Source organism: Nomascus leucogenys, chromosome 17 (genome assembly GCF_006542625.1).
Source record: "Nomascus leucogenys isolate Asia chromosome 17, Asia_NLE_v1, whole genome shotgun sequence".
NCBI classification, from domain to species: Eukaryota; Metazoa; Chordata; class Mammalia; order Primates; family Hylobatidae; genus Nomascus; species Nomascus leucogenys.
In genome coordinates, this window is record NC_044397.1 from 31,020,001 (window position 1) to 31,043,466 (window position 23,466).

The following is a 23,466-nucleotide window of genomic DNA, read 5'->3' on the forward strand; positions in this document are numbered from 1 at the left end:
ACAGGACGCTTAAAAATGCTCAAGATGGAACATTTTGTTACATGTATCTTACCACAATTTAAAAAAAAAATTAATATGAATAAACCACATTCCGGGTTTTTCATAATTTAAAAATCTTATTAAAAAAAAGTTTAAGAGGCCAGGCACAGTGAGCGGCTCACACCTATAATCCCAGCACTTTGGGAGATCGAGGTGGGCAAAATCTCTTGAGTCCAGGAGTTCGAGACCAGACTGGGCAACAGAGCAAGACCTCATCTCTAAAAAAAAAAAGAACTTTTCAAAAAGTTAGCTGGACATGGTGGTGGACACCTGCAGCCCAAGCTACTGGGGAGGCTGGGGAGGGAAGATCACTTGAGCCCAGGAGTTGGAGGCTGCAGTGAGCTAAGACTGTGCCACTGCACTCCAGCCTGGGCAACACAGCAAGACCCCATCACCACAGAACTAAAATTCACGAAATCTGCAGAACTCAGAGGTCGCACACTCTCACCTCCCATCTCTTGGCTCCTCCTCTCCAGCTCCAGCTCTGCGATCTCACTCAGCAGGGTGATGCCATGCAGGAAGCTCTGCTCCAAGACAAGGCTCTCGGCTGCTTCCAGCTTCTCCAAGGCCTGGGCTCCAGCAGCACCCGGGGAGGGCAGAGGCCTGGCCTGGGGCAGCTCTGCAGCCGCCGCCAGGGCGTTCATGCCAGCCAGTGGGTCCTCCAGACTGGGCAGGAACTGGTCAGACCTTGCCTCTTCCAGGAAGCAGGTGCTGCCGGGTACAGGCACAGCCTCTTGGGGCTCCAGGCTCGGGCACCGTCCCTCCCCGGCGGGCACGTCACAGTCTGACATTTCTAGGGTGGGCTGGGACTCGCTCGGTGCCACCTGCGCCAGGCCTTCCTCGGGCACTGCCTCCACCACGGGCACCGCCACAGGCACCTCCACCGGCTCCTCCTTGGCCTCCACCAGCGTCTCGGGTGTCAGCTGCACCCCCAGGTCCAGGGCAGCAGTACAGGGTTCTGTCCGGCCCGGGGAATCCACCCGTGGTTCAGGCCCCTCCACAAAGTCTGGACACTCGGAGGGCTCCGTGCAGCTCTGCCCGGTGGCACTCAGCGCCTGGGCCTCCAACAGGCCACCTCCACAACCCCCTGCAGGGCTGGGGGTGGCCATGGCTTCCGCGGCGGGCAGTGGCAGCGGCGACTCCAGAGGCGGCAGCTCTGTGGGGCCCTCGTCCATGTCCTCCACCTCCGCCTTCACCTCCCGCTCAGCCAGAGGTTCTTCCTCCGGGCCCTCCCGCAGCGGCTCTGTGATCTTGGAGGGGGACAAGCGGATGGGCTTATCTTCCGGTGAGAGTGCCAGGCGCTCGGGCCCATCAGCCGGGAGAGGCACATCGGGGGCCAGGCCGTCCGCGTCGGCGGCCGCCGTGGGCTGCAGCAGGAAAGGGTAGGGCCTCCCGTAGTGTGGTGGCAGGGCTTGGAACGGGTACCTGGGCGGGATATCTGCCAAGGACACAGGGGTCAGCATGGGGGCCCTAGGATCTGATATCCCATGTCCCCATTGACACCCGCCCACCACCCCAGAGACCCAGGACACAGCCGCCCTCTGCTCACCCAGCTACAGGGCTGGGAGCTGTTCTAGGTGGGATCTGAGAGACCCCAGGGCCATGCAGTGGCCCCACAGTGAAAAACCAGCCACCTTCCTGTCCCCCGGGTCTTGTGGTCTTGAAGGCAAAGAACCACAGTTGTCTCTCTTGTCCGTTTCCCACTCAGCACCCAGCACAAGGCTAGACCAGAAGCAAACACTTCATGAGGTCTGCAAAGGCCTACAGCTGCCTTTACCCACCTTGCGTGGTCTGGCCTCCACTCCCCAGGAATCTGCTGCTCCACCCCATTAAAGCAGTTGTTCAAAATCTAACAGCAGAGCCAGGCGTGGTGGGCCCCACACCTGTAATCCCAGCACTTTAGGAGGCCAAAGAGGGATGATCGCTTGAATTCAGAAGTTCAAGACCAGCCTGGGCAACAGAGTGAGACCCCATCTCTCTCTCTTTTTTTTTTTTTTTTTTGAGACGGAATTTCACTCTTGTTGCCCAGGCTGGAATGCAATGGTGCCATCTCGGCTCACTGCAACCTGCGCCTCTCGGATTCCAACGATTCTCCTGCCTCCAGGCTCGCGGGCAGCTGGGACTACAAGCATGAGCATGACCCACCATGCCTGGCTTTTTTTTTTTTTTTTTTTTTTTGAGACAGAGTCTCGCTCTGTCACCCAGGCTGGAATGCAGTGGCGCGATCTTGGCTCACTGCAAGCTCCACCTCCTGGGTTCACACCCTTCTCCTACCTCAGCCTCCCGAGCAGCTGGGATGACAGGCGCCCCCACCACGACTGGCTAATTTTTTGTTGTTGTTGTTGTATTTTTAGTAGAGATGGGGTTTCACCATGTTAGCCAGGATGGTCTCAATCTCCTGACCTCGTGATCCGCCCGCCTCAGCCTCCCAAAGTGCTGGGATTATAGGCGTGAGCCACTGTGCCCGGCTGTGCCCGGCTAATTTTTTATATTTTTAGTAGAGACGGGGATTCACCATGTTGGTCAGCCTGGTCTCAAACTCCTAACCTCAGGTGATCCACCCGCCTCAGCCTCCCAAAGTGCTGGGATTACAGGCATGAGCCAGTGTGCCTGACCTGAAAGACTCTATCTCTACTAAAAAAAAAAAAGAAAAAAAAAAATTCGCTGGTCATGTTGGCGCCCCCCTGTAATCCCAGCCACTTCACAGGCAAAGGTGGAAAGATCGCTTGAACCTGGGAGATCAAGGCTGCAGTGAGCTATGATGGCACCACTGCACTCCAGCCTGGGTGACAGTGTGAGACTCTTATCTCAAAACAAAACAAAATGTAACAGCAGGGCTAGCTGCAGTGGTCTCAAGCCTACAATCCCAACACTTCAGGAGGCCAGGGTGGGAGGATTGCTAGAGCCCAGGAGATCAAGACCAGCCTTGGCAACAAAGCAAGACACATCCGTACGAATATAAAAAATAAACTGGCCGGGCATGGTGGCTCACGCCTGTAATCCCAGCACTTTGGGAGGCCAAGGCGGGCGTTGGAGGTCGGGAGTTCGAGACCAGCCTGACCAACATGGAGAAACCCCATCTCTACTAAAAATACAAAATTAGCCGGGCATGGTGGCACATGCCTGTAATCCCAGCTACTCAGGAGGCTGAGGCAGGAGAATCGTTTGAACCTGGGAAGCGGAGGTTGCAGTGAGCCGAGACTGCGCGACCACACTCCAGCCTGGGCAACAAGAGCGAAACTCCGTCTCAAAAATAAATAAATAAATAAATAAATAAATAAATAAATAAAAAATAAATAGCCAAGTCCAGTGTGCGTGCCTATGGTCCCAGCTGCTTGAGAGGCTGAAGCAGGAGGATTGCTCGAGTCCAGCTGTTCAAGGCTGCAGTGAGCTGTGATTGTACCACTGCAGTACAAGCTTGGGCGACAGAGTGAGGATCCCATCTCAAAGAAAAGAAAAGGAATAGCAACCCAATTCTGTCCCCAGGTATAATCTCCCTGAGAGCAGGGCTGTGTGCCCCTGATTCTCTGCACCACTCCCAGCCCAGCACCTTGAGGCACACAAAAGGAAACTGACAAAGGAGAGACAGGCGCCGGGCCAAGCTCAATAATCGCCACCACTGGCCCAAGCTCACCCAGCCTTGGTGCCAGAATCTGAATTTGAACCAAAGTCCTCCCAAGCACACACGCACACACCTGATACCCCCCAGGAAGGAAGAACACAGTCCCAGCCCCCAAAGCCACCTGCTACAGGTCCTCTCTGATGCAGAAGACGGCAAGAGCGGGTGTGTGCGTGTGACCCACGGAACAGGAGGACAGCTGCCCAGAACGGGCATCCCTGGACCATCACCAAGGCAGAACTTAGTGCCGACTGCATGCTGAGCGTGTGACAGGTCTGGCTCAGTTGAAAGCTCAGAACAACTCGTCCTGAAGCAGTTTCTAATATTACACCCATTTCCCTGACACTGCTGCTGAGGAGGGGCAGGGGAGAGGCTGGATGTGACTGTGAGCTCCTGTGTTCGTCTCAGTGTCTGGCGGCGGGCCTGGTATGCAGGAGGTGCTCCGTGGAGTTGGAATGAATGAACGATCGAACGGGTCAATGAAGAGATGGGTGAGCAGTTTTACCGTGCCAGGGCCAGAGTGAGACCCTGAGGGTCTCAGCTGCATCCTACCTGAGAACAGGGCCTGGAAGGGGCTGGGGGCTTCCTTCTCCAACTCCAAGTCTTTCTTCTCGACCACATTCTCGGGAGCCTCCTCCTTGCGGGTGATACCCGGGGTGGGCGGAGGGGAGGCGGGAGGCGGGCTGGTGGGGTGGGAGCTGGGGGTGGCAGGGTAGGCGTAGGCGGGTGGCTTGGACACGTCCTCCAGCTTCTGGATGACCTTGGCCTTCAGGGCAGCCACAGGGGATGCACGGGGTGACGGTGGCGGGCTCACGGCCTTGCCGTAGGTGCCCGCAGGGCCGGCGGTCAGGCCGGGGGGCTTCCGCGGCAGCAGCCCGGGGCCGGCGGTGGCCAGGCCAGCCTTGCCTGCAGCCTCCAGGCCCCGCTTGCTCCCCTTCTCTTCCATCTCCGCCCGGTGCTCCTGCGCCTTCAACCGCTCCTGCTGGGGAGGGGCCGGCAGGCAGGGTCAGCACGGCATGAGTTCCCCCCTCCCCTACCCCCGCAACTGCCCTATCCCCCCAGGGTCCCCCAGAGGAGAACCTCATGGAGGGCCTGGGGTCCCGGCTGCCCACCCCTTCCCAGGCCAGAGACAGACATTCCATCCCAGCCCGTGTGTCATAAGCACAGCGTTCCACGCAGAACCCCAAAAGGCAGGGCTGGGGGTGAGGAGCTCTGGTGGGCCCTTTCGAACCAGGGCTGATGGGGGACCTCCACCAGGATCCCGGCCCTGCAGGGACCCTCACAGTCAGGGCAAGGGGGGCCAAATGGGGGGCACGAGGCCCCACACCTTGATGGCATTGGGTGTGCTCAGTACCTGCTGAACCTTCCTGCTTCACTGCATCATCATTTTAGGGTCTCAAAATGCCCCAAAGGGGGCAAGAGGAAGCCAGGCATGTCTTTTATGAGGAAATGGGAGGGAGTCGGCTCCGCGACCACCAATGCCTACCTGGGCCGGTCAGGCAATACACAAAACACACTGGGGGCCGGGCGCAGTGCTCCCGCCTGTAATCCCAGCACTTTAGGAGGCCAAGGCGGGTGGACCACCTGAGGTAAGGAATTTAATACCAGCCTGGCCAACATGGCAAAACCCCGTCTCTACTAAAAATAGAAAAAAAAGTTAGCCATGCATGACGGCATGTGCCTGTAATTCCAGCTACTCGGGAGGCTGAGGCAGGAGAATCTTGAACCCAGGAGGCGGAGGTTGCAGTGACCCGAGATAGTGCCATTGCACTCCACCCTGGGCGACAGAGCAAGACTCCACCTCAAAAAAACAACAAAAACAAACAAACAAAAAAACACCAGAATAAAGCGCTCCAAGGACAGGCCACTCTCCCGATTACTAAACAGTCACATTTAGCAACCCAAGGACTAGGCAATGCTAGCACCTGTTTCTGAGAGAGGAAATTTGAAACCCAGAGAAGTAAAGGCACTTGCCCATGAGCACACAGCCAGGCCTGGCAGGGCTAAGATTCAGACCCAGGGCTCGGGCTCTGAGAGCTTCTTGCTTTATGTACCACCTGGGCCGACTCCTCCAGAGCAGACCCTTCCTGTCCCCTATCTTATGGGACCATGCCATCAAGAGGCAGCTGGCCAGGCTTCCTTGTGCCTCTCCGAGAGGCCACCTGGAGAGAAGAGGCCAGGCTGGGCTCAGGCAACAGCGGGAGCCCACTGGACTCCTTCAACGTCCAATCACCCTTCCCCAGTCCCCAAGGCCACCTCTCCGCCTTGGTTTCCTCCTCCTCGTTCCTGCACCCTGCCCTGCCAGTCTCCATCTACCTCTGCTCACAGCTCCCTCTGCCTGGAGAACTCTTCTACAGATGGCTCTAGGTCTCTGTTCCAGTGCTGCCTCCTCCAAAAGCCCTCCCTGACCACCTGCCCCTCTGCTGTTTTCTCCCTCCCTGTAACTGTCTGGAGTTTCTGTTGGCTGACTCGTCTGCCTCGTCACCCATGGGGCCCCCAGATGAGCTGCACTTCATCCTCCCCGACTCACCACCAGCTGGGCGCTCCTCTGCAGTTCCAAGGCCTGGGCTGCCTGCTGCTGCAGGTACAGGAACTCCTGCTGCCGCAGGAAGTGCTGCTGTGAGAAGAGCTGCAGCTGCTGGGCGTGGTGCAGGGGGCTGCGGCCCGGCGGGTACAGGGCGGGCCAGAGGGGTGGTACAGTGGCCCGCTCCATCAGCTCCGCTGCAGGGACAGAGACAGGGCGCTGCACCTGCGGCCTGATGCTGCACCACCATGCGCATTTACGAAGGGAAGCTGAGGCCAGAGAGGGGCCACCCACACAGTGGGGAGCTGGGCTCTGTGGGGCCACCGGCTGCTCCCCAGGGGCCAGGAAGCTTGTCTTGTCCTCCATGGGCCACGCGTGCACCCCAGGCCCAGGGAACACAGCCCTGTCCACACCCGGGGTGGGATGTCCCCACAGCCTCGCAACCAGAGCAGGTCAGCATGCAGACATGTATGAGGACCACTGTGAGGACCTAGGGAACGCCTTCTCCCACCCCTCCCAGCGGTCTGCGAGGTGGATTACTGGGGGGGGCGGTGGCGCCAGGTAGGGGGAATCCCAGCCCCCACCCAGGACTGCCTGTCTCCCTTCTCTTTATGGAGTTTTTGGGCAGGAGCTCATTGCAACAAGGACCCCAAGGCTTTACAACACTGGCAATAGATGTTCTCTCTGAACCCCGGTCCGCCTCCCCAACCCCCAGATCTGCCGGCCGCCACCCCTCAGCGGGCAGCCCTTGGCATCAGAGACCATCTCGCTGGGCATGGCCAGCCTGGCCCATGGTGGCCACATGGAGGGTCCACTTACCAAAGTGAGGCAGGTGATCACTGGGAATGACCACCAGCTGGCCCGACTGGGGGTCCCTGACGAACTGGTAGGCTGATGGCAGGGAGCCCCCCAGGCCGGGTGGGAACGCAGGGGCCATGCCCTGGTGCAGAGATGGGGGGCCCAAGCCTAGGAGGAGAAGCCCAGGCCTGAGTCAGTGCTGGGGGCCCCCAAGCGGTTTGTCCTCGGGCAGCCCCAGCCCAGCACCACCTCCCAAGTCCTGAACCTCCTGGGGCCTCCAGTGGGAAGCCAACGGACAGGGGTGCTGGCTGGCTGCAAAGAGCCTCCCACAGCCACCCGCATTGGGCATCTGCCCCAAAAAGGCATGGCAGAGGGGCCCCACGAGGCAGAAGCCATTATCATTCCTTCTTCCAACGAATGCGGGAGCCAGGCCCAGGCCCCCCAGGAAACGGCAGGCAGGAGCCAGCCCTGAGCTCTTGTCCTGCACCCGCCCCCTCCCACCCCTCCCTCACAGAAGGGGAGAGTCCCTGTACCCCACACTCACCGTAGGGGTGTCCGGCGAGCCACATGGATGTGCTGCCCGAGCGGGGCAACCAGGGGTGCGTGGCCAGATGGGCTGCAGGGTCGGCAGACCAGCGACCTGAGCCCGCCAGCGCCGGGCCCCCCGTCACCATGAGGTTGGGGTTCAGGCCGTTAGGAGCACAGCTGGTAGGGTGCAGGCGGGCCAGGTCAGCCAGCTCCTTGCTCTCTCTGAAAGGAGGATCATAGGTGTCAGCGACAGCTTGGACAGCCCAGGGGATGAGAGGGAGAAGGGGGGTTGCCCCAAGGAACTGTTCGCCACCAGGCCATGAGTCAGGACAACCACTGCTCGGAACTGAAGGGCCTCCCAGGGCCTTCCACACTCACTGGAAGGGGCCGTGTGGCCACCTGGCCTGGGCAGGGCTGGCCCGATGCTGAGGACCAGGGCGGCTCCCACTCTCAGTACCATAGCATCTGTGGTCAAGGGGCCAAGCCCACCTGGGGTCATCCAGCTGCCCCTCACCCCTAAGGGCTCCCAGACACCCCCTAGACCCTCAGGCTCCCCCGACGCCCTCACCTGAGCAGCTTCTCCTGATCCCGGTCCAGCCGCGCCCCGAGTAGCCGTTCCTCCCGGTGTCTGGTCCGGTCATCCACACAGTCCTCATCTGCTCGGCCGTGCCCTGCAGGGGGCCAGGCGGAAGTGAGCCCCCAGCCAGCACCGAGCCTACCCCAGACCCACTGGCCCCACTGCCCTCACCCCTCCCTAGGCCCCTCAGAGCCCCGACCGTCCTGCACAGCCATCTGTGCAGTGCCTTCACCCCAACACCTTTCCTTATGATACAACAAGCTCCCCCAAATCCTAATCGGGGTTCCTTAGGGCCAGGAATCATCCATCCCGTCTGTCATCCCCCATCCAAAAGGCCTGTCTGTGTCCCCTAGACAGACAACTGTGGCGATAATTAGACCAACAGCCATGGCTATTATAAGAAAATGTCACAAAACCTGTCACATAACAATGAAACGTGAGGCCGGGTGCACTTGCTAATGCTACTTTATTATTATTATTATTATTATTATTATTATTATTATTTTGTTTTTGAAAGGGAGTCTCGCTCTGTCGCCCAGGCTGGAGTGCAGTGGCACGATCTCGGCTCACTGCAAGCTCCGCCTCCCAGGTTCACGTCATTCTCCTGCCTCAGCCTCCTGAGTAGCTGGAACTACAGGCGCCCACCACCACACCCAGCTAGTTTTTTGTATTTTTAGTAGAGACGGGGTTTCACCGTGTTAGTCAGGATGGTCTCGATCTCCTGACCTCATGATCCACCCGCCTCGGCCTCCCAGAGTGCTGGGATTACAGGCGTGAGTCACCGCGCCCAGCCACTAATGCTATTTTAATGATGGGAAGGCAGATTCTGAGCTGGGGGTTTGGTGAGGACAGGGCAGAGTCCAAATGGAGAAAAAGAAACACAACCCAAAAACTAGCCAGACCTGGGTCACATGAAGCCAGACTGTGGTCCCAACCACACAGGCCTGTGTGTCCCAAGACAGTTTAAATACACATGGCTAGCCAGGCGAGGTGGCTCACACCTGTAATCCCAGCACTTTGGGAGGCCAAGGTGGTGCAGATCACCTGCGGTCAGGAGTTCGAGACCAGCCTGGCCAACATGGCGAAACCCCGTCTCTACTAAAAAAAAAAAACACAAAAATTAGCCCGGCATGGTGGTGCGCGCCTGTGATCCCAGCTACTCAGGAGGCTGAGGCAGGAGAATCATTTGAACCTAGGAGGCAGAGGTTGCAGTGGGCCGAGATTCCACCACCGCACTCCAGCCTGGAAAACAGACAGAATGAAACTCCGTCTCAAAAAAAAAAAAAAAAAATACAAAAATTAGGCAGGCATGGTGGTAGGCACCGGTAGTCCCAGCTATTCAGGAGGCTGAGGTGGGAGGATCGCTTGTGCCGGGGAGGTCGAGGCTGCAGTGATTCCCTATCCTGATTGCACCACTGCACTCCAGCCTGGGTGACAGAGTGAGACCCAGACTCTGAAGAAAAAAAAATCAAGATAGAAAAGTAAACCCAAAGAACATTATCCACTTGGGTGGAAGGGGTAGCCTTGGCCCCCAGAGTGGGAGATGCTACCGGGCTCACCCATCCCTGTCCCTCCCCATAACCAGCCCCTGAGTCCCAGGCCTGGCATATGGATGGTCACAGAGGAGAGGGGACAGGGAGTGGTGGAGTGGCAGGAGCCCCGTCTGTCCATCTCAGTCCCTCCTCATCCCTGCCACCCTGCCCTGGCCCCTCTTTGAGTGTTTAACACCATGAGTCAGAGATGGGACACACCGGACAGGTGAGGGCACAGGAATGGGAGGAAGCTGAGCACCACCACGGCAGAGGCCACCAGGTGTGCAGCTCGAAAACCTGCCCGTCAGCTCCCGGGTGCCATTCGCACAGGCTGAGGCATGGCTGATACTCCCCTCCGGGCCAGCCTTCCCAGGGCTTCCAGGAAGAGGGGTGCGCTGGGAGCTAGATCTTCCTACACAGCGCTACTGTGGGCAGACCCCAGCCATCAGCCACCCCCAAGGGCCCAGTCCAGCACCGCCAGCAGCAATGTCAGGGGCTCAGCCCCCAGCACAGAGACACTATCCTTCTGCTGGAGACAAGGTCCCCACCCAGCTGCCCTAGCTGGGGTCTACAGCGGCCCCACAGCCATGACCCTAATGGGTGAGGAACCTCGGAATCAAGCTTCTCCTCTCATCTCTCCCTTCCCACACCCCCAAATACCAGGAGCTCCTAATGAGCAGCGCCCCAGACCCGGCAGAATGGCTCACGCCTGTAATCCCAGCACTCTGGGAGGCCGAGATGGGAGGATCACTGGAGCCCAGGAGTTTGAGACCAACCTGGGCAACACGGTGAGTCCCCATCTCTACAAAAACAAAAAATTAGCCAGGCATAGTGTCATGCCCCTGTGGTCGCAGCTACCTAGGAGGCTGAGGCAAGAGGATGGCTTGAGCCCAGGAGGTGGAGACTGCAGTGAGCTGTGATTACACCACCATACTCCAGCCTAGGCCACAGAGCATCTCCCTTTCCCTGCAGGAAGATGAGAACCCGCCAGTCCCGGAAGCAGAAGAGAAGAACCCAGAGAGGGGCACAGCCATGCCGGCCCAGACGCCTGCAGGACCGAGGGTATGGAGGGACAGCCGGGCAGCCCGGCACGGGGAGCGGCATGTCGACAAGGGCGGCTGGACATGGGCCTCCAGGGCTACCTGGACCTCCAACATCAATGTAGCTCCTGTATCAAAGCAGAATCTGAGCCCACCAGGCACCCCTCAGTCAGGACTGCAAGGGGCCCTGCCCGGATGAACAGACAGCTCCATGAGGTCTCTGTTCATGAGGAAGCTCAAGCTTCCTTCTCCCAGGGGAAACAGCCATCCCAGCTTACAGAATCCCAGAGGCTCAGCCACCTGAGGGGGCCACCCTCACGCACCCTGGGTCCTCCTGGAGTTTGGGACAAGCTTTGAGCACAGGGCTCTCCCGGTGCCCCCAGAAGAGGCAGGCACTTAGAGTGCAGCCTGGGCTCGACCCCAAGCCCTCTGTCCCCCGGACTGTCCCGGCTGTCACTGCAAATGGTCTCAGGGGCTTCCCATCCTGGGTGCCACCTGCCACAGAAGCCAGTCTGCTGGCCAGCCCCATCTCAGAGCACCTGCCACCCTCAGGGCCTCAAGGGCCACGGCCCCAGGTTGCTCCCTGCAAATGTGGTTGGCCTCTGAAAAGAGATAGTGAGCCCTCTGTCCCCTACCCCTGCGCGTGGCTGGGCCCCTGCTCTACCCTCCTCACTCTGTGGCCCTCCATCCGCTCTAATCCTGGTCCCATCTGTCACCCCACAGGGCCAAGTGGGGACCTGGCCGGCCTCTCGAGGGTGCCCCACCCTCTCTGCACATGTCACACTTGCCGCCGTCCCCACCTCTGGGCCACACACACACCATTCCCGCCACCTGGACCTCCACCATCAGAGCTCAGCTTCAAGTGCCACTTCCTCCAGGAAGCCCTCCCTGACCACCTCTGCTCCATCCCATTCTCTTGATTATACACAGCTATTCTGCTTATTGATCGTTCACTGTCTGTGTCCTCGAGGCTGCAGTGAGCCATGACTGCACCACTGAACTCCAATCTGGGTGACAGAGACCCTGTTTCCAAAAAAAAGAAAAAGAGAGAAAGAAAAGAAGGAAGGAAAGAAGGAAAGACTGAAAGAAAGAAAAGTAAACTCAGGTCAGGTGCAGTGGCTCACGCCTGTAATCCCAGTACTTTGGGAGGCCAAGGTGGGCAGACCACCCAAGGTCAGGAGTTCAAGACCAGCGTGGCTAACATGGTGAAACCCCGTCTCCACTAAAAATACAAAAATTAGCTGGGCGTGGTGGCAGGTGCCTGTAATCCCAGCTACTCAGGAGGCTGAGGCAGGAGAATCGCTTGAACCTGAGAGGCGGAGATTGCAGCGAACCGAGATCACGTCACTGCCCTCCAGCCTAGACGACAGGGTGAGACTCCATCTCATAAATAAATAAATAAAATAATAATAATAATAATAAAATAAAGTGGATAAATAAACAAAGGCTGTCCCTGTGCCCAGCAGGGCCCCAGGCCACTTTGCACATATGAACTCATTCAATCACCATCAACCCAGGAGGCAGATCCCAGCCCTCATCCCTATCTTCCAGATGAGGAAACTGAGGCACAGGGAGATAAAGAAACATGCCCAAGTCACAAGAACTAACATGGAGGCGTCATGGCTGGGATCAGCGTCCAAGTCGGCCCTGCTGACCACCAACATACACGGCCCCACACAGGGAGTGCCACAGGGCCCTCTCCAGCCACATCACTGCCGCCCCTCATCTACAGGCCGCCTGGAGGCCCAGCCCCACCCCAGGGCCCATGGTAGAGTGAGGGTGTCCTGCAGCAAAAGCTCCCGAGTCTGCGGCGCTAACGACTCCACTCACAGGTCACGCGCCCCACGTTGCAGCCATTAGTAGCCCAAGGCTCACGCAGAGGCCCCGTTCCCATGGCAACTCCTTCCTGGCCTCTCTCTGAGCAGTTCCACACAGGGTTGCTCTCCAGGGGTACGGGGAAGTGGATGGTGGGGGAGGTGGGGGCGTGACTGGATAGAGGCCCCAGCAGGCTTGTCACCAACACCATGGCGTACACCCAGCTCTGCACCCCCAGCCGCCCCCTGTGATGCTGGAGGTGAGGACATCCCCACAGCCCCTCTCTCCCAGAACTGGCCCCACCCTAGAGGTGATGGGCCAGTGAAGAGGTAGGAGACAAAGCTCAGCTCAGGGCTCCCCACTCAGCCTTGCCTCATCCCTGCAGGCCTCAGTCTTCCCATCTCTGAACAGGGAGAGTAACAGCCCCTCCTCTGCACAAGTCCATGCCCTCACAGGAGACCTCATGGTGCTGTCTGTTCATCCGGGCTGCTGGCTCAATGGCAACGATTGCTTTCTTTTTTTTTTTTTGGTCAGGATCTGACTCTGCCACCCAGGTTGGAGCGCAGTGGTGCGATCTCACTGCAGCCTCGACCTGCTGGGCTCAAGTGATCCTCCCCTGCTTCAGCCTCCCAGTAGCTGGGACTACAGGTGCCACACCACTATGCTCGGATGATTTATTTTTATTTTTTTTGTAGAGTCGGGGTTTCACTATGTTGCCCAGGCTAGTCTCGCAACTCCTGAGCTCAAGCCATCTGCCCACCTTGGCCTCCCAAACAGCTGGGATTACAGGCATGAGCCGCCGCATCTGGCAAGGATGCCCCTTATCGTTCTTGGCTTCTCGGGCATGGGGGCTCTGACTGCGTGGGGCTCACAAATGTAGGTAATGCCTGTCCTTCACCCATCTCAAGGTCCAAGGCCCCAAGGCCAGACCTAGATCCTATGTGAGAACAGGAGGACCCAGGGCTCCCCTGCACAGGCAGGCACATTCTAAGACCCTAAGGCCTGAATATGAGCAGACAAGAGGCGTTTATAACGCACCTACTACGTGCCCATCAGCCTACCCAGCATCAAGCAGATGAGCTGCCCCCAGAGCCCAGAGGGCTCGAGGCTCTTGTTCAAGGTTACGTAGCTACAAAGGGCAGAGCCTGGACTTAAACCCACTGACAGAGGCAGAGGGCTCGCTCCAAAAAGCAAGAGACTGGGGCGAGACCCCAGGAGACCGGGGTGACAACCTGACTGTCCTCAGTGGGGGAACTGCCCAGACACAGGCATCCCAGGGCGTCTTTCTCCTTCCTCCTTTCAAAGTTGCTCAGCACTCAGGCTGGACTGCCCAGAAACAAATGACCAGTTCTTATGGGGTTTTTTTTTTAAGGAGAGAAAGAATCCAGCCACCTACTTTTTGGTTCTTTTAGAGACGGGGTCTCACTCTGTTGCCCAGACTGGAGTGCAGTGGTGCAATCACAGTTCAATGCAGCCTTGACCTCCTCGGCTCAAACTATCCTCCCACTTCAGCCTCTTGAGTAGCTGGGACTACGGGCACACCAGCACACCCTGATGATTTTTTTTTTTATTTTTTTATTTTTTGAGATGGAGTTTTGCTCTGTTGCCCAGGCTGGAGTGCAATGGCATGATCTCAGCTCACTACAACCTCCTCCTCCCGGGTTCAAGCCATTCTCCTGCCTCAGCCTCTCAAGTAGCTGGGATTACAGGTATGTGCCACCACGCTTGGCTAATTTTCTATTTTTAGTTAGAGAGACGGGGTTTTACACCACATTAACCAGGCTGATCTCAAACTCCTGACCTCGGGTGATCCACCCGCCTCGGTCTCCCAAAGTGCTGGGATTACAGGCGTGAGCCACCATGTCCGGCCTATTTTTATTTTCTGTAGAGACAAGGTCTTGCTAGGTTGCCCAGGCTGGCCTCAAACTCCTAAGCTCAAGTGATTCTCCTACATCGGCCTTCTGAAGTGCTGGGACTACAGGCATGAGCCACCATGCCCGGCCCCCAACCAGTCATCTACTTTTCAAACATCAGCACCAACAGAGAAGGGCAGCTTCAGATAAATTCCCAAATATCTCATCCCAAACCTCTGGCACACCCTCCCTCCCTCCCTCACATTCACATGGCCCCCTCCCCCACACATACACACTCACAGCCTCTTGGGCACAGACAGGTACTCTGGGATCTCAGATGGACTCCAGTGACCGTGAGCCCCCAACAAAGGTGCCATCCCATGTGACAGGAGGATCCTTCCAGAGAAAGTCTCAAAGAAATCTCCTGCCTCCCAGGGGGCCACAGCCCCAAACCTCTGAGCAGGAGACCTTTTCCATCACCAAGCTGGCCACCACCAATCCAAGGGCTGTTGGCCCCTCCCTCCTTCTGTCCCAGAATAAGGCAGGTTCTCATGCAAAGCCTCAGAGTCAGAGTGTAGCGGGGCTTCCCTGGCTCCCAGGAGCTCCGCACAGAGCAGGGTGTTCATTCAGTCGGTCAACAAACACTCACTGAGCATCGCTCACCCTGAGCCAGCCCGGCTGGATGAAGAGAATTCCAAGACAAGCCTGACAGAGCCCCACCTCCCAACTCAAAATCCAAAGACTTCAGGGCCGTCCCCAGAAGGCAGGAGCATCTGGAGCTCGGCCAGAGACAGGCCCAGTCCAAGGCGGCTCCACAGGGAGGTGAAGGCACAGAAGATGGGGAGACGTGGCCGTGCAGGAAGTGGGAGGGCGCTGCAGGCGGGAGGTCCAGCACCAGATACTCAGGACCGGCTGGGGCAGGCATCAGGGTGGTGGGAAAGTGACACAGCTGGCTGGGTGCGGTGGCTCATGCCTGTAATCCCAGCACTTCAGGAGGCCAAGTTGGGCAGATCACTTGAGATCAGGAGTTTGAGAGCAGCCTGACCAACACAGTGAAACGCCATCTCTACTAAAAAAAATACAAAATTAGCTGGGCATAGTGGCGGGCGCTTGTGACCCCAGCTACTTGGGAGGCTGAGGCAGGAGAATCACTTGAACCCAGGAGGCGGAGGTTGCAGTGAGCCAAGATCATGCCATCGCACTTCAGCCTGGGCAACAGAGCAAAACTCTGTCTCAAAAAAAAAAAAAAAGAAAAGGAAAAAAAAAGCCAGATGCGGTACCTGTAATCCCAGCACTTTGGGAGGCTGAAGCGGGTGGATCACTTGAGGTCAGGAGTTTCAGACCAGCCTGGCCAATATGGTGAAACCCTGTCTCTACTAAAAAATACAAAAATTAGCCAGGCGTGATGGCGCGCGCCTGTAGTCCCAGCTACTCGGGAGGCTGAGGCAGGAGAATCGCTTGAACCCAGGACGCAGAGGTTGCAGTGAGCTAAGATTGTGCCACTGCACTCCAGCCTGGGTGACAGAGCGAGACTCTATCTCCAAAAAAAAAAAAAAAAAAAAAGTGACACAGGTAGGAGATTCAGCCAGAGAGGCCCAGACCCCCATCCTCAAAGTAGAGGGTTGGGTGGACTCTGGGAGGGGAACACAGAGGGGCATCTACAGGGTCCTCTGCAGCCATGGTGTACACAAACATTGGGGAGGTGGGGCTGGTGTGACGAGGGTGACCTGTGCCCTACTGGGCTGTCTCGGAAAAGAAGGTTGAGACAGTGGAAGTAGGAGGTGGCGGTGACGGGACCCAGCCATGCCACTCGCCATGGACCAAGACCCAAGCCCAGGTAGGCTCGGAAGGCCAGGCCGGGGAAGGATGGAGCCCCAGAAGATGGGCACCCAAGATCCTATGCAGCCTGCAGTAGAGTCTGGGACATGCAGGGAAGGGAGCCCTGTGGGTGCCACAAACAAGGACCCAGACCACGGGACAGGTGTGAGCTCCCAGAAGGTGAGCATGGGACGTAGGCTGGGGGCTGGGGGCAGAGGCTGACTGTCGAGAAGTCCCACGAGCTAGGAACAGCCGGAAGTCGCTTCCCTGGCCCTTACCCCAGCCTGCGACCCCACACCACGCAGGCTAAACACGGCCTCGGTCCCGAACCGCGCGGGTGGGACTATTGGCTCAACAGTGGGCTGCCTTCTGGACAGACCAAGTCAGGAGTTCCGACAAACACACCTCAGATGTGAACTCCCCCAAATCCCAGGAGGAACCCCAACAGCAAACTAGACGAGGGACACAGGAAATTCAACAGCCAGCCAAGCTCTGCAGAAATGCTCAGAACTTACAGAAATGCACCATCCTCCCCTACTGAAATTATCAACCTTCTTATTTTTTTAATTTTAATTTTATTTTTCCCTGAGACTGGGTTTCATTCTGCCACCCAGGCCTGCCTGGCTCCAACAGTTTTAAACAAAAAAAAAAAAAAAAAAAAAACAGAGTTGTGGCCAGGCACAGTGGCGCAACCCTGTAAACCCAGCACTTTGGGAGGCCAGAGCAGGAACACTTGAGGCCAGCAGTTCGAGACCAGCCTGGGCAACACAGTTAGACCCCATCTCTACAAAAAAATGAAAAAACTGGCTGGGCCCAGTGGCTCGCATCTGTAATCTCAGTACTTTGGGAGGCCAAGGCAGGCGGATCATCTGAGGTCAGGAGTTTGAGACCAGCCTGGCCAACATGGCAAAACCCCATCTCTACTAAAAATACAAAAATTAGCCAGGTGTGGTGATGCATGCCTGTAATCCCAGCTACTGGGGAGACCGAGGCAGAATCGCTTGAACCCAGGAGGCGAAGGTTGCAGTGAGCCAAGATGGCACCACTGTACTCCAGTGTGGGCAAAATGCAAGACTCTGTCTCCAAAAGAAAAAAGAAAAAGAAAAAATTAGTCGGGCGTGGTGGCGCATACCTGTGGTCCCAGCTACTTGGAAGGCTGAGGTGGGAGGATCACTTGAGCCCAAGAGGTCAAGGCTACAGTAAGCTATGATTGCAACACTGCACTCCAGCCTGGGTGACAGAGCAAGACCCTATCTCTAAAACAAAATAATAATTTGTAAACTAAAAATAAATAAAACAGGCCGGGTGCAGTGGCTCATGCCTGTAATCCCAGCACTTTGGGAGGCTAAGGCAGGCAGATCACCTGAGGTCAGGAGTTCGAGACCAGCCTGACCAACTTGGAGAAACCCTGTCTCTACTAAAAATACAAAATTAGCCGAACATGGTGGCGCATGTCTGTAATCCCAGCTACTCTGGAGGCTGGGCCAGGAGAATCACTTGAACTTGGGAGGCGGAAGTTGCCGTGAGCTCAGATCGTGCCATTAGACTCCAGCCTGGGCAACAAGAGCGAAACTCCGTTTCAAAAATAAATAAATAAATAAAACAATTCTAAAGCATCCAAAATATAACAGAGACTCATAAACCACTTACAGGCACGTAAACTCTCTACCTACCTAAAACATCACTCAAGTACTGAGTATCAAGACCGTGAGGATGTTGGAACCCCAGTTTCTGTCTGTTCCTCAAACACTAATTCACTCATCCATCAAACACCTACTACATGACAGAGTCCAGGCTGGCTAGGTACCGAGGACACTGGAATAGGTAAGGAACAGTTAGGTGCCTTGATGACTTCAAATTGAAGGTTTGATATTTGTCTATTCTCAAGACCATCTATTCTCCGGAAATGACTAAAAATATCACGAAGGTGCAATGCACACAAAGACTGAAAGCAACGTTCTGAACACAAAACATCGGAGAAGGAACAAACTAAAACGCCCACCAAGGGAGTGGGAAACTGAACCATGGTACATGCTCTCAACAGAACATTCAAGGCCATTAAAAAAATGATACTTATAAAGACTTAGCAATAGCAAAGGGAAAAGGCCTACACTGTAATATACGGGAAACAGCACAGAGCCCCAAGATCCTACCCGCACCAGCGGCTCTGCAGGTAGAAGCATATTGCACAGTAAAATGAATTCAGGAGAAGACTCAGAAGGACTCAGGTATTGAGAAAACATAATGGTCCTTTTTCTTTGTTCTCTTTTTCTGCGTTTTACACATTTTTCTATGTGTACAATGGAAAAAGCAATAAACTTCCAAGAGCGACCACAGCCCACGAATGAGAGAAAGGACAAACGGTGCTTGGAAGGCAGGGAGAGGTGACGGTGTGCCAGGGAAGCTGGGAAGGGAGACAGGGAGAAATGGAATGTCGGGGTGATATAGAACAAGGAAAGGAAGGGGCTGGGGTAGGACCCAGGACCTACCTTTGACGTTACCCAGCGACAGAGAGCGCTCCTGGTCTGCTAGCCCAGGCCCCAGCCGGCCACTGCCGCCACTGTCCTTCTGCCGGGCCACAGCCACTGCAATGCCAACAGGCGGGTGTCGCACTTCTGCCTCACCCTGGGCACCAGAGCCCTCGCGCCCGAAAGCCTTGGCGCTCTCAGGCCTCTCGGGGTCCCGCTTCAGCTGCCGGCCGCCGCCCGCTGCAGGGCCTCCGGAGTGTGGGAGTCGGGCCTGGGCTCGGGAGGCACCCGCAGAGGTGGGCGCAGGCTCGGGTTTCATGGTGCCCAAACCTCCAAAGGGGCTCTTCTTGCCACAGCCACCAGGGCGCACGGCCACGGCCTCCCGGGCAAAGCTGCCACTGTACTTTATAAGGCTCTGCATGGCCGAGGCCTCTCCAGGCCCGTGGGCTGCAGAATGCATGTCAGCGACGGGCCGGCCGCAGGTGGCCGCTGAGCGGGGCAGCACAGCCCCAGGGTCCAGGTAGGCCTTCTTGGAGGAGGAGGCAGCGACCACGGCGGCCTCCTCTTCGGCGCGGCTGTGGTGGTGCTGCGCGGCCAACACGGCCATCTGCGTGGTGGCGAAGTTGCCCAGCTCGAAGGGTTTCCATTTATGGTCAGGGCCGGTAGGCGGGGGGCGCCCGGGCTCCAGGCCAAAGAGCTTGGCGGCCTGTTGGGCTGCAGGACCGGCTGGGCCGCGGGGCGCACGCTCGCAGGGCCTCGGGTCCGCCTCGGGCTTGAGCAGCTCCTTGGCAGGCAAGTAGGCGCGGGGGTCCGGGGAGGCGCGTGTGGCCCGCACCGTGGGGGCATCTGCGGGGGGCGGCCGCTTGAGCGATCGGATGACTGAGTTCTTCTCGCGCAGGCCCTCAGGCCGGTCCAGAGGCCGCGGGGAGCCGGGGGGCGCCTGCAGGACCCCTGGCCTCCCAGCCTCGCGCTCGCGGGCCCGGGCATCGCGCGCCTGGGACGCGATCTGGATGGGCCCCGGGCGTTCGTCGAAGGCCTCCACGGAAGGCACGAAGGTGGGCGCCACCACGCGGTGCTCGCGGCCCTGCTCGCGGAAGACGGTGTAGACGCCGGCGGGGGTGGCCGCGGGGAGTGTGGGAGGCCCCTTGGGGGGCGCGGACGGCGGGGGCAGCGGTGAGGGGCAGGGGCGCGGCCCGGGCAGCAGGGTCTCCGTGCGCCGCAGCAGCCGCGCGCCCTCGTCCTGCCGGGCAGCCTCCTTGGCGCCCCCGCGCCCCGCTTCGGCCACCAGCGCGGGCAGCCCCGCGTCCCCGGCGCCGCCGTTGCACATGGTCAGTACCGACGGCTGCAGCGCCGCATTCTTGGTCTTGGACTCAGCCAGGAAGGGCGACAGGCGCTCAGCCAGGCGCGGGGGTCCCCGGTCCTGGCGGCCCTCGGCGCGCGCCTCCTGGGTCAGGTCCACCACGCCCCGTGGCCCTGAGGCCTCCTCGCCCCTGGCGCGCGGGTCCTTCTTGCCGAACAGCAGAGGCGGCTCCGCGCCGCGGCCCGCCCGCTCCTTGGCTGGACCGTCCCGCGACGACGAGCCTTTGGCCGGGGCGCCCGAGGAGTGGCCGCCGCCAGGGGTCCGGGCCGAGGGTGCGTGAGAGTGCAGGGAGCCCGGAGCCCCCGCGCTGGGCAGGTAGAAACCGTCTACGGAGAAGGCAACAGCAGGCAGTGAGCGAGCGTCACCTCCCACCCCTGCCTGGGCGGAGGGGGACCCCTGAGAGGGGGCTGGACCAACCCAAGCCTCCCCCAGTGTTTTGGTTTTTATTTTTTGAGACAGAGTCTCGCTCTTGTCGCCCAGGCTGGAGTACAGTGGCCCAAGAGCAACCTTCACCTCCTGGTTTCAAGCGATTCTCCTGCCTCAGCCTCCCGAGTAGCTGGGATTACAGGCGCACCCCACCACGCACGGCTAATTATTGTATTTTTAATACAGGTGGGTTTCACCATGTTCATCAGGCTAGTCTCGAACTCTTGACCTCAGGTGATCCACCTGCCTCCGCCTCCCAAAGTGCTGGGATTACAGGCGTGAGCCGCACTTAGCCCAGTGTTTTTTCTTGGAAATTAAACTGTTTTGGTGCAGGGAGCCCCCAGGTTTCACACCAAGGCAAGGCATCCCCCCAGAGCAAGAAGAAATGGGTGTCCCAGCCCTAGAGAGCGTGGGCTCTGGAAATACCTAGAACCAAGTTTAAATCTACCCTTCCCGAGCCTGTTTCCTCATCTGTAAAAGGAGAAACCAGAGGTTGTGTTCAGAGCTGCCCAAAAGGCCTAGCAGGGCCCCTAAGAGGAGAGTGTGACCAGAAGGCACCCAGGGCTGTGGGCGGGCCCAAGGAGCCTGTGGGGGTCTTAGGGACTCAGGTCTCAAAAAAGCATCTTAGGCCACAATGGCTCACATCTGTAATCCCAGCACTTTGGGAAGCCGAGGTAGGAGGATTGCTTCAGGCCAGGAGTTTGAAACCATCCTGGGCAACACAGCAAGACTCCACCTCTACAAAAAGTTAAAAAGTCAGCTAGGTGTGGTGGGGTGCGTCTGCAGTCTCAGCTACTTGGGGGGCTGAGTCAGCAGCATCATTTGGGAGTTTGAGGCTGCAGTGACCTATGATCGCACCACTGCACTCCAGCCTGGGCAACACAGTGAGACCCTGTCTCAAAAAAAAAAAAAAAAAAAAAGCCAGCATCCTGGACAGAGCTGGGGGCTACCTGGAGGCTGCCAAAGGCCCCAGTAGCCTCTCAGAAGGCCCCTGTGCCACCCGCCACCCCGGACTCCACAGTCTTACCTCCTCCTGGCCCCTGACCTTTCTGGGTATCGAAAATGCTGGGCTGACCCAGCTGGCTGAGGAGGGGGCTCCCACTGCTGGGGGGCTCCAGGTGGTTCAGGTGGAGGTAGGATGGGTACAGGCCGCTGGGCAGGTGGGAGAAGCCTGTAACAGAGAAAAGAGAAAAGCTGGGCCGGGCCAATATGTGCTGCCCACGAGGAGCTTCCTTCCAGCTCCTGGAAATAAACTATTTTGGCAGCCGACCACTGGTGCAGGGCGCCTCGAGGTTTAACAGCAGCTCCTCAGGGCAATGCATTCCCCTGCTCCCCAACCCTGGGTCTCTCTCCAGGCCCAGACAGCTCTCACGGGGGATTGGGGTCTCCAGTACCCCCAGAAAGAGGATCAGAATGGATCCAACTAGCAGGGCCTGATAACAGTCTACCAAACACGACCGAGAGCTTTGCCACTGTCATCCTCATTTAAATCTCAAAAACAACCTATAAGGAAGAGACTTAATGTCCTCACTTTAAAGACGAGAAAACTCAGACCAGGCCACTTGCCCAAGACGATACAGCAGAGCTGCCTGGCTTTGGACCGAGGCCATCGAACCCTGCAGCCAGGACTCCCAGCTCAGCCTAACACGGGCCCTTTCTCTGCTGTGTGACCCCAAGCTGGTCACTTGCCTTCTCTGAACCTCAGTGGACCCAGCATCTTCAGCTGCTGGGTCTCCCGGGCAGGAGCTGCCAGGAAGGAATTCCTCCCACCAAGGATCCTCCCTGCCTCCCCAAAGCCCCCCCCCCCACCCCCACCAGCAATGCCCAGCACCAGCATCAGGACCTGCTGACTTCAACTATTCAGAATTTTTTTTTTTTTTTTTTTTTTTTTTTGAGACAGAGTCTTACTCTGTGGCCCAGGCTGGAGTGCAATGGCAGGATCTCGGTTCACTGCAACCTCCGCCTCCTGAGTTCAAGAGATCCTTGTGCCACAGCCTCCCGAGGAGCTGGGATTACAGGCGCCTGCTACCACACCCGGCTTATTTTTGTATTTTTAGTAGAGATGGGGTTTCACCATGTTGATCAGGCTGGTCTCAAACTCCTGACCTCAAGTGATCCACCCACCTCAGCCTCCCAAAGTGCTGGGATTACAGGTGTGAGCCACCACATCCGGCTCAGAATTTTTTGAAAATAAAAATAAACAGAACTGGGGCCTTGCAGGACAAAGAAGGAAGGGGTAGCCATGGAGAGAGGAGCAGTCACCTAAGACAGCACACAGAGGCCAGGCATAGTGGCTCGCACCTTTCATCCCAGCGCTCTGGGAGGCCGATGGGGGAGGATTGCTTGAGCCCAGGAGTTTGAGACCAGCCTGGGAAACATAGTGAGACCCCATCTCTATTAAAAAAAAAAAAAAAAAATTTTAATAGTTTTTTTTTTGTTTTTTTTTTTTATAAAGGGCACACAGAATGGCAGCCCTAAGAGGCAGGCAGGTGCTAGGATGTTGGGTAAGGGTCCTGATTCTCTGCCTGAGCCCAGAGTCCTATGGGATCCCAGGCCTGTTAGAGATCTTTCAGGGACTCAGGTACCCCATACCCAGCTGCCCCTGCTGAGGCCAGGGATGCAGGACCTGTCCCTGGCCCACTGGGCCAATGTCTTCTCTCCAGCACTGCCTTGTCAATCATGCCATGGACAACACCCACAAACAAAAGGGCTACCCGATACCTGTTCTCTCATCCAATCATTCAAACTGCACTCTCAGCTGGTGCAGTCGCTCATGCCTATAATCCCAGCACTTTGGGAGGCTGAGTTGGGTGGATCATGAGGTCAGGAGTTCGAGACCAGCCTGACCAACATGGTGAAGCCCCGTCTCTACTAAAAATACAAAAATTAGCCAGGCGTGGTGGCGCACGCCTGTAATCCCAGCTACTCAGGAGGCTGAGGCAGGACAATCGCTTGAACCCGGGAGGCAGAGGTTGCGGTGAGCCAAGATCGTGCCACTATACTCCAGCCTGGGTGACAGAGCGAGACTCCATCTCAAAAAATAAATAAATAAATAAAATACAACCAACA

General features: G+C 57.5%; 1 protein-coding gene across 3 annotated transcripts in view; it reads right to left on the bottom strand.

Moving 5' to 3' along the window:
- TNRC18 (trinucleotide repeat containing 18) overlaps positions 1–23,466 on the bottom strand; it is a 117,417-nt gene that overhangs the window by 63,960 nt on the left and 29,991 nt on the right. For all 3 annotated transcript variants that reach the window (XM_030796874.1, XM_030796875.1, XM_030796876.1), the window contains exons 4-11: positions 21,425–21,568; positions 18,633–20,297; positions 8,077–8,179; positions 7,525–7,730; positions 7,002–7,148; positions 6,189–6,379; positions 4,211–4,640; positions 488–1,477 (exon numbers count right to left, since the gene is read on the bottom strand). In XM_030796874.1, coding sequence (XP_030652734.1) covers positions 488–1,477; positions 4,211–4,640; positions 6,189–6,379; positions 7,002–7,148; positions 7,525–7,730; positions 8,077–8,179; positions 18,633–20,297; positions 21,425–21,568 — 3,876 coding nt within the window. The remainder of the gene's footprint in view (positions 1–487; positions 1,478–4,210; positions 4,641–6,188; positions 6,380–7,001; positions 7,149–7,524; positions 7,731–8,076; positions 8,180–18,632; positions 20,298–21,424; positions 21,569–23,466) is intronic.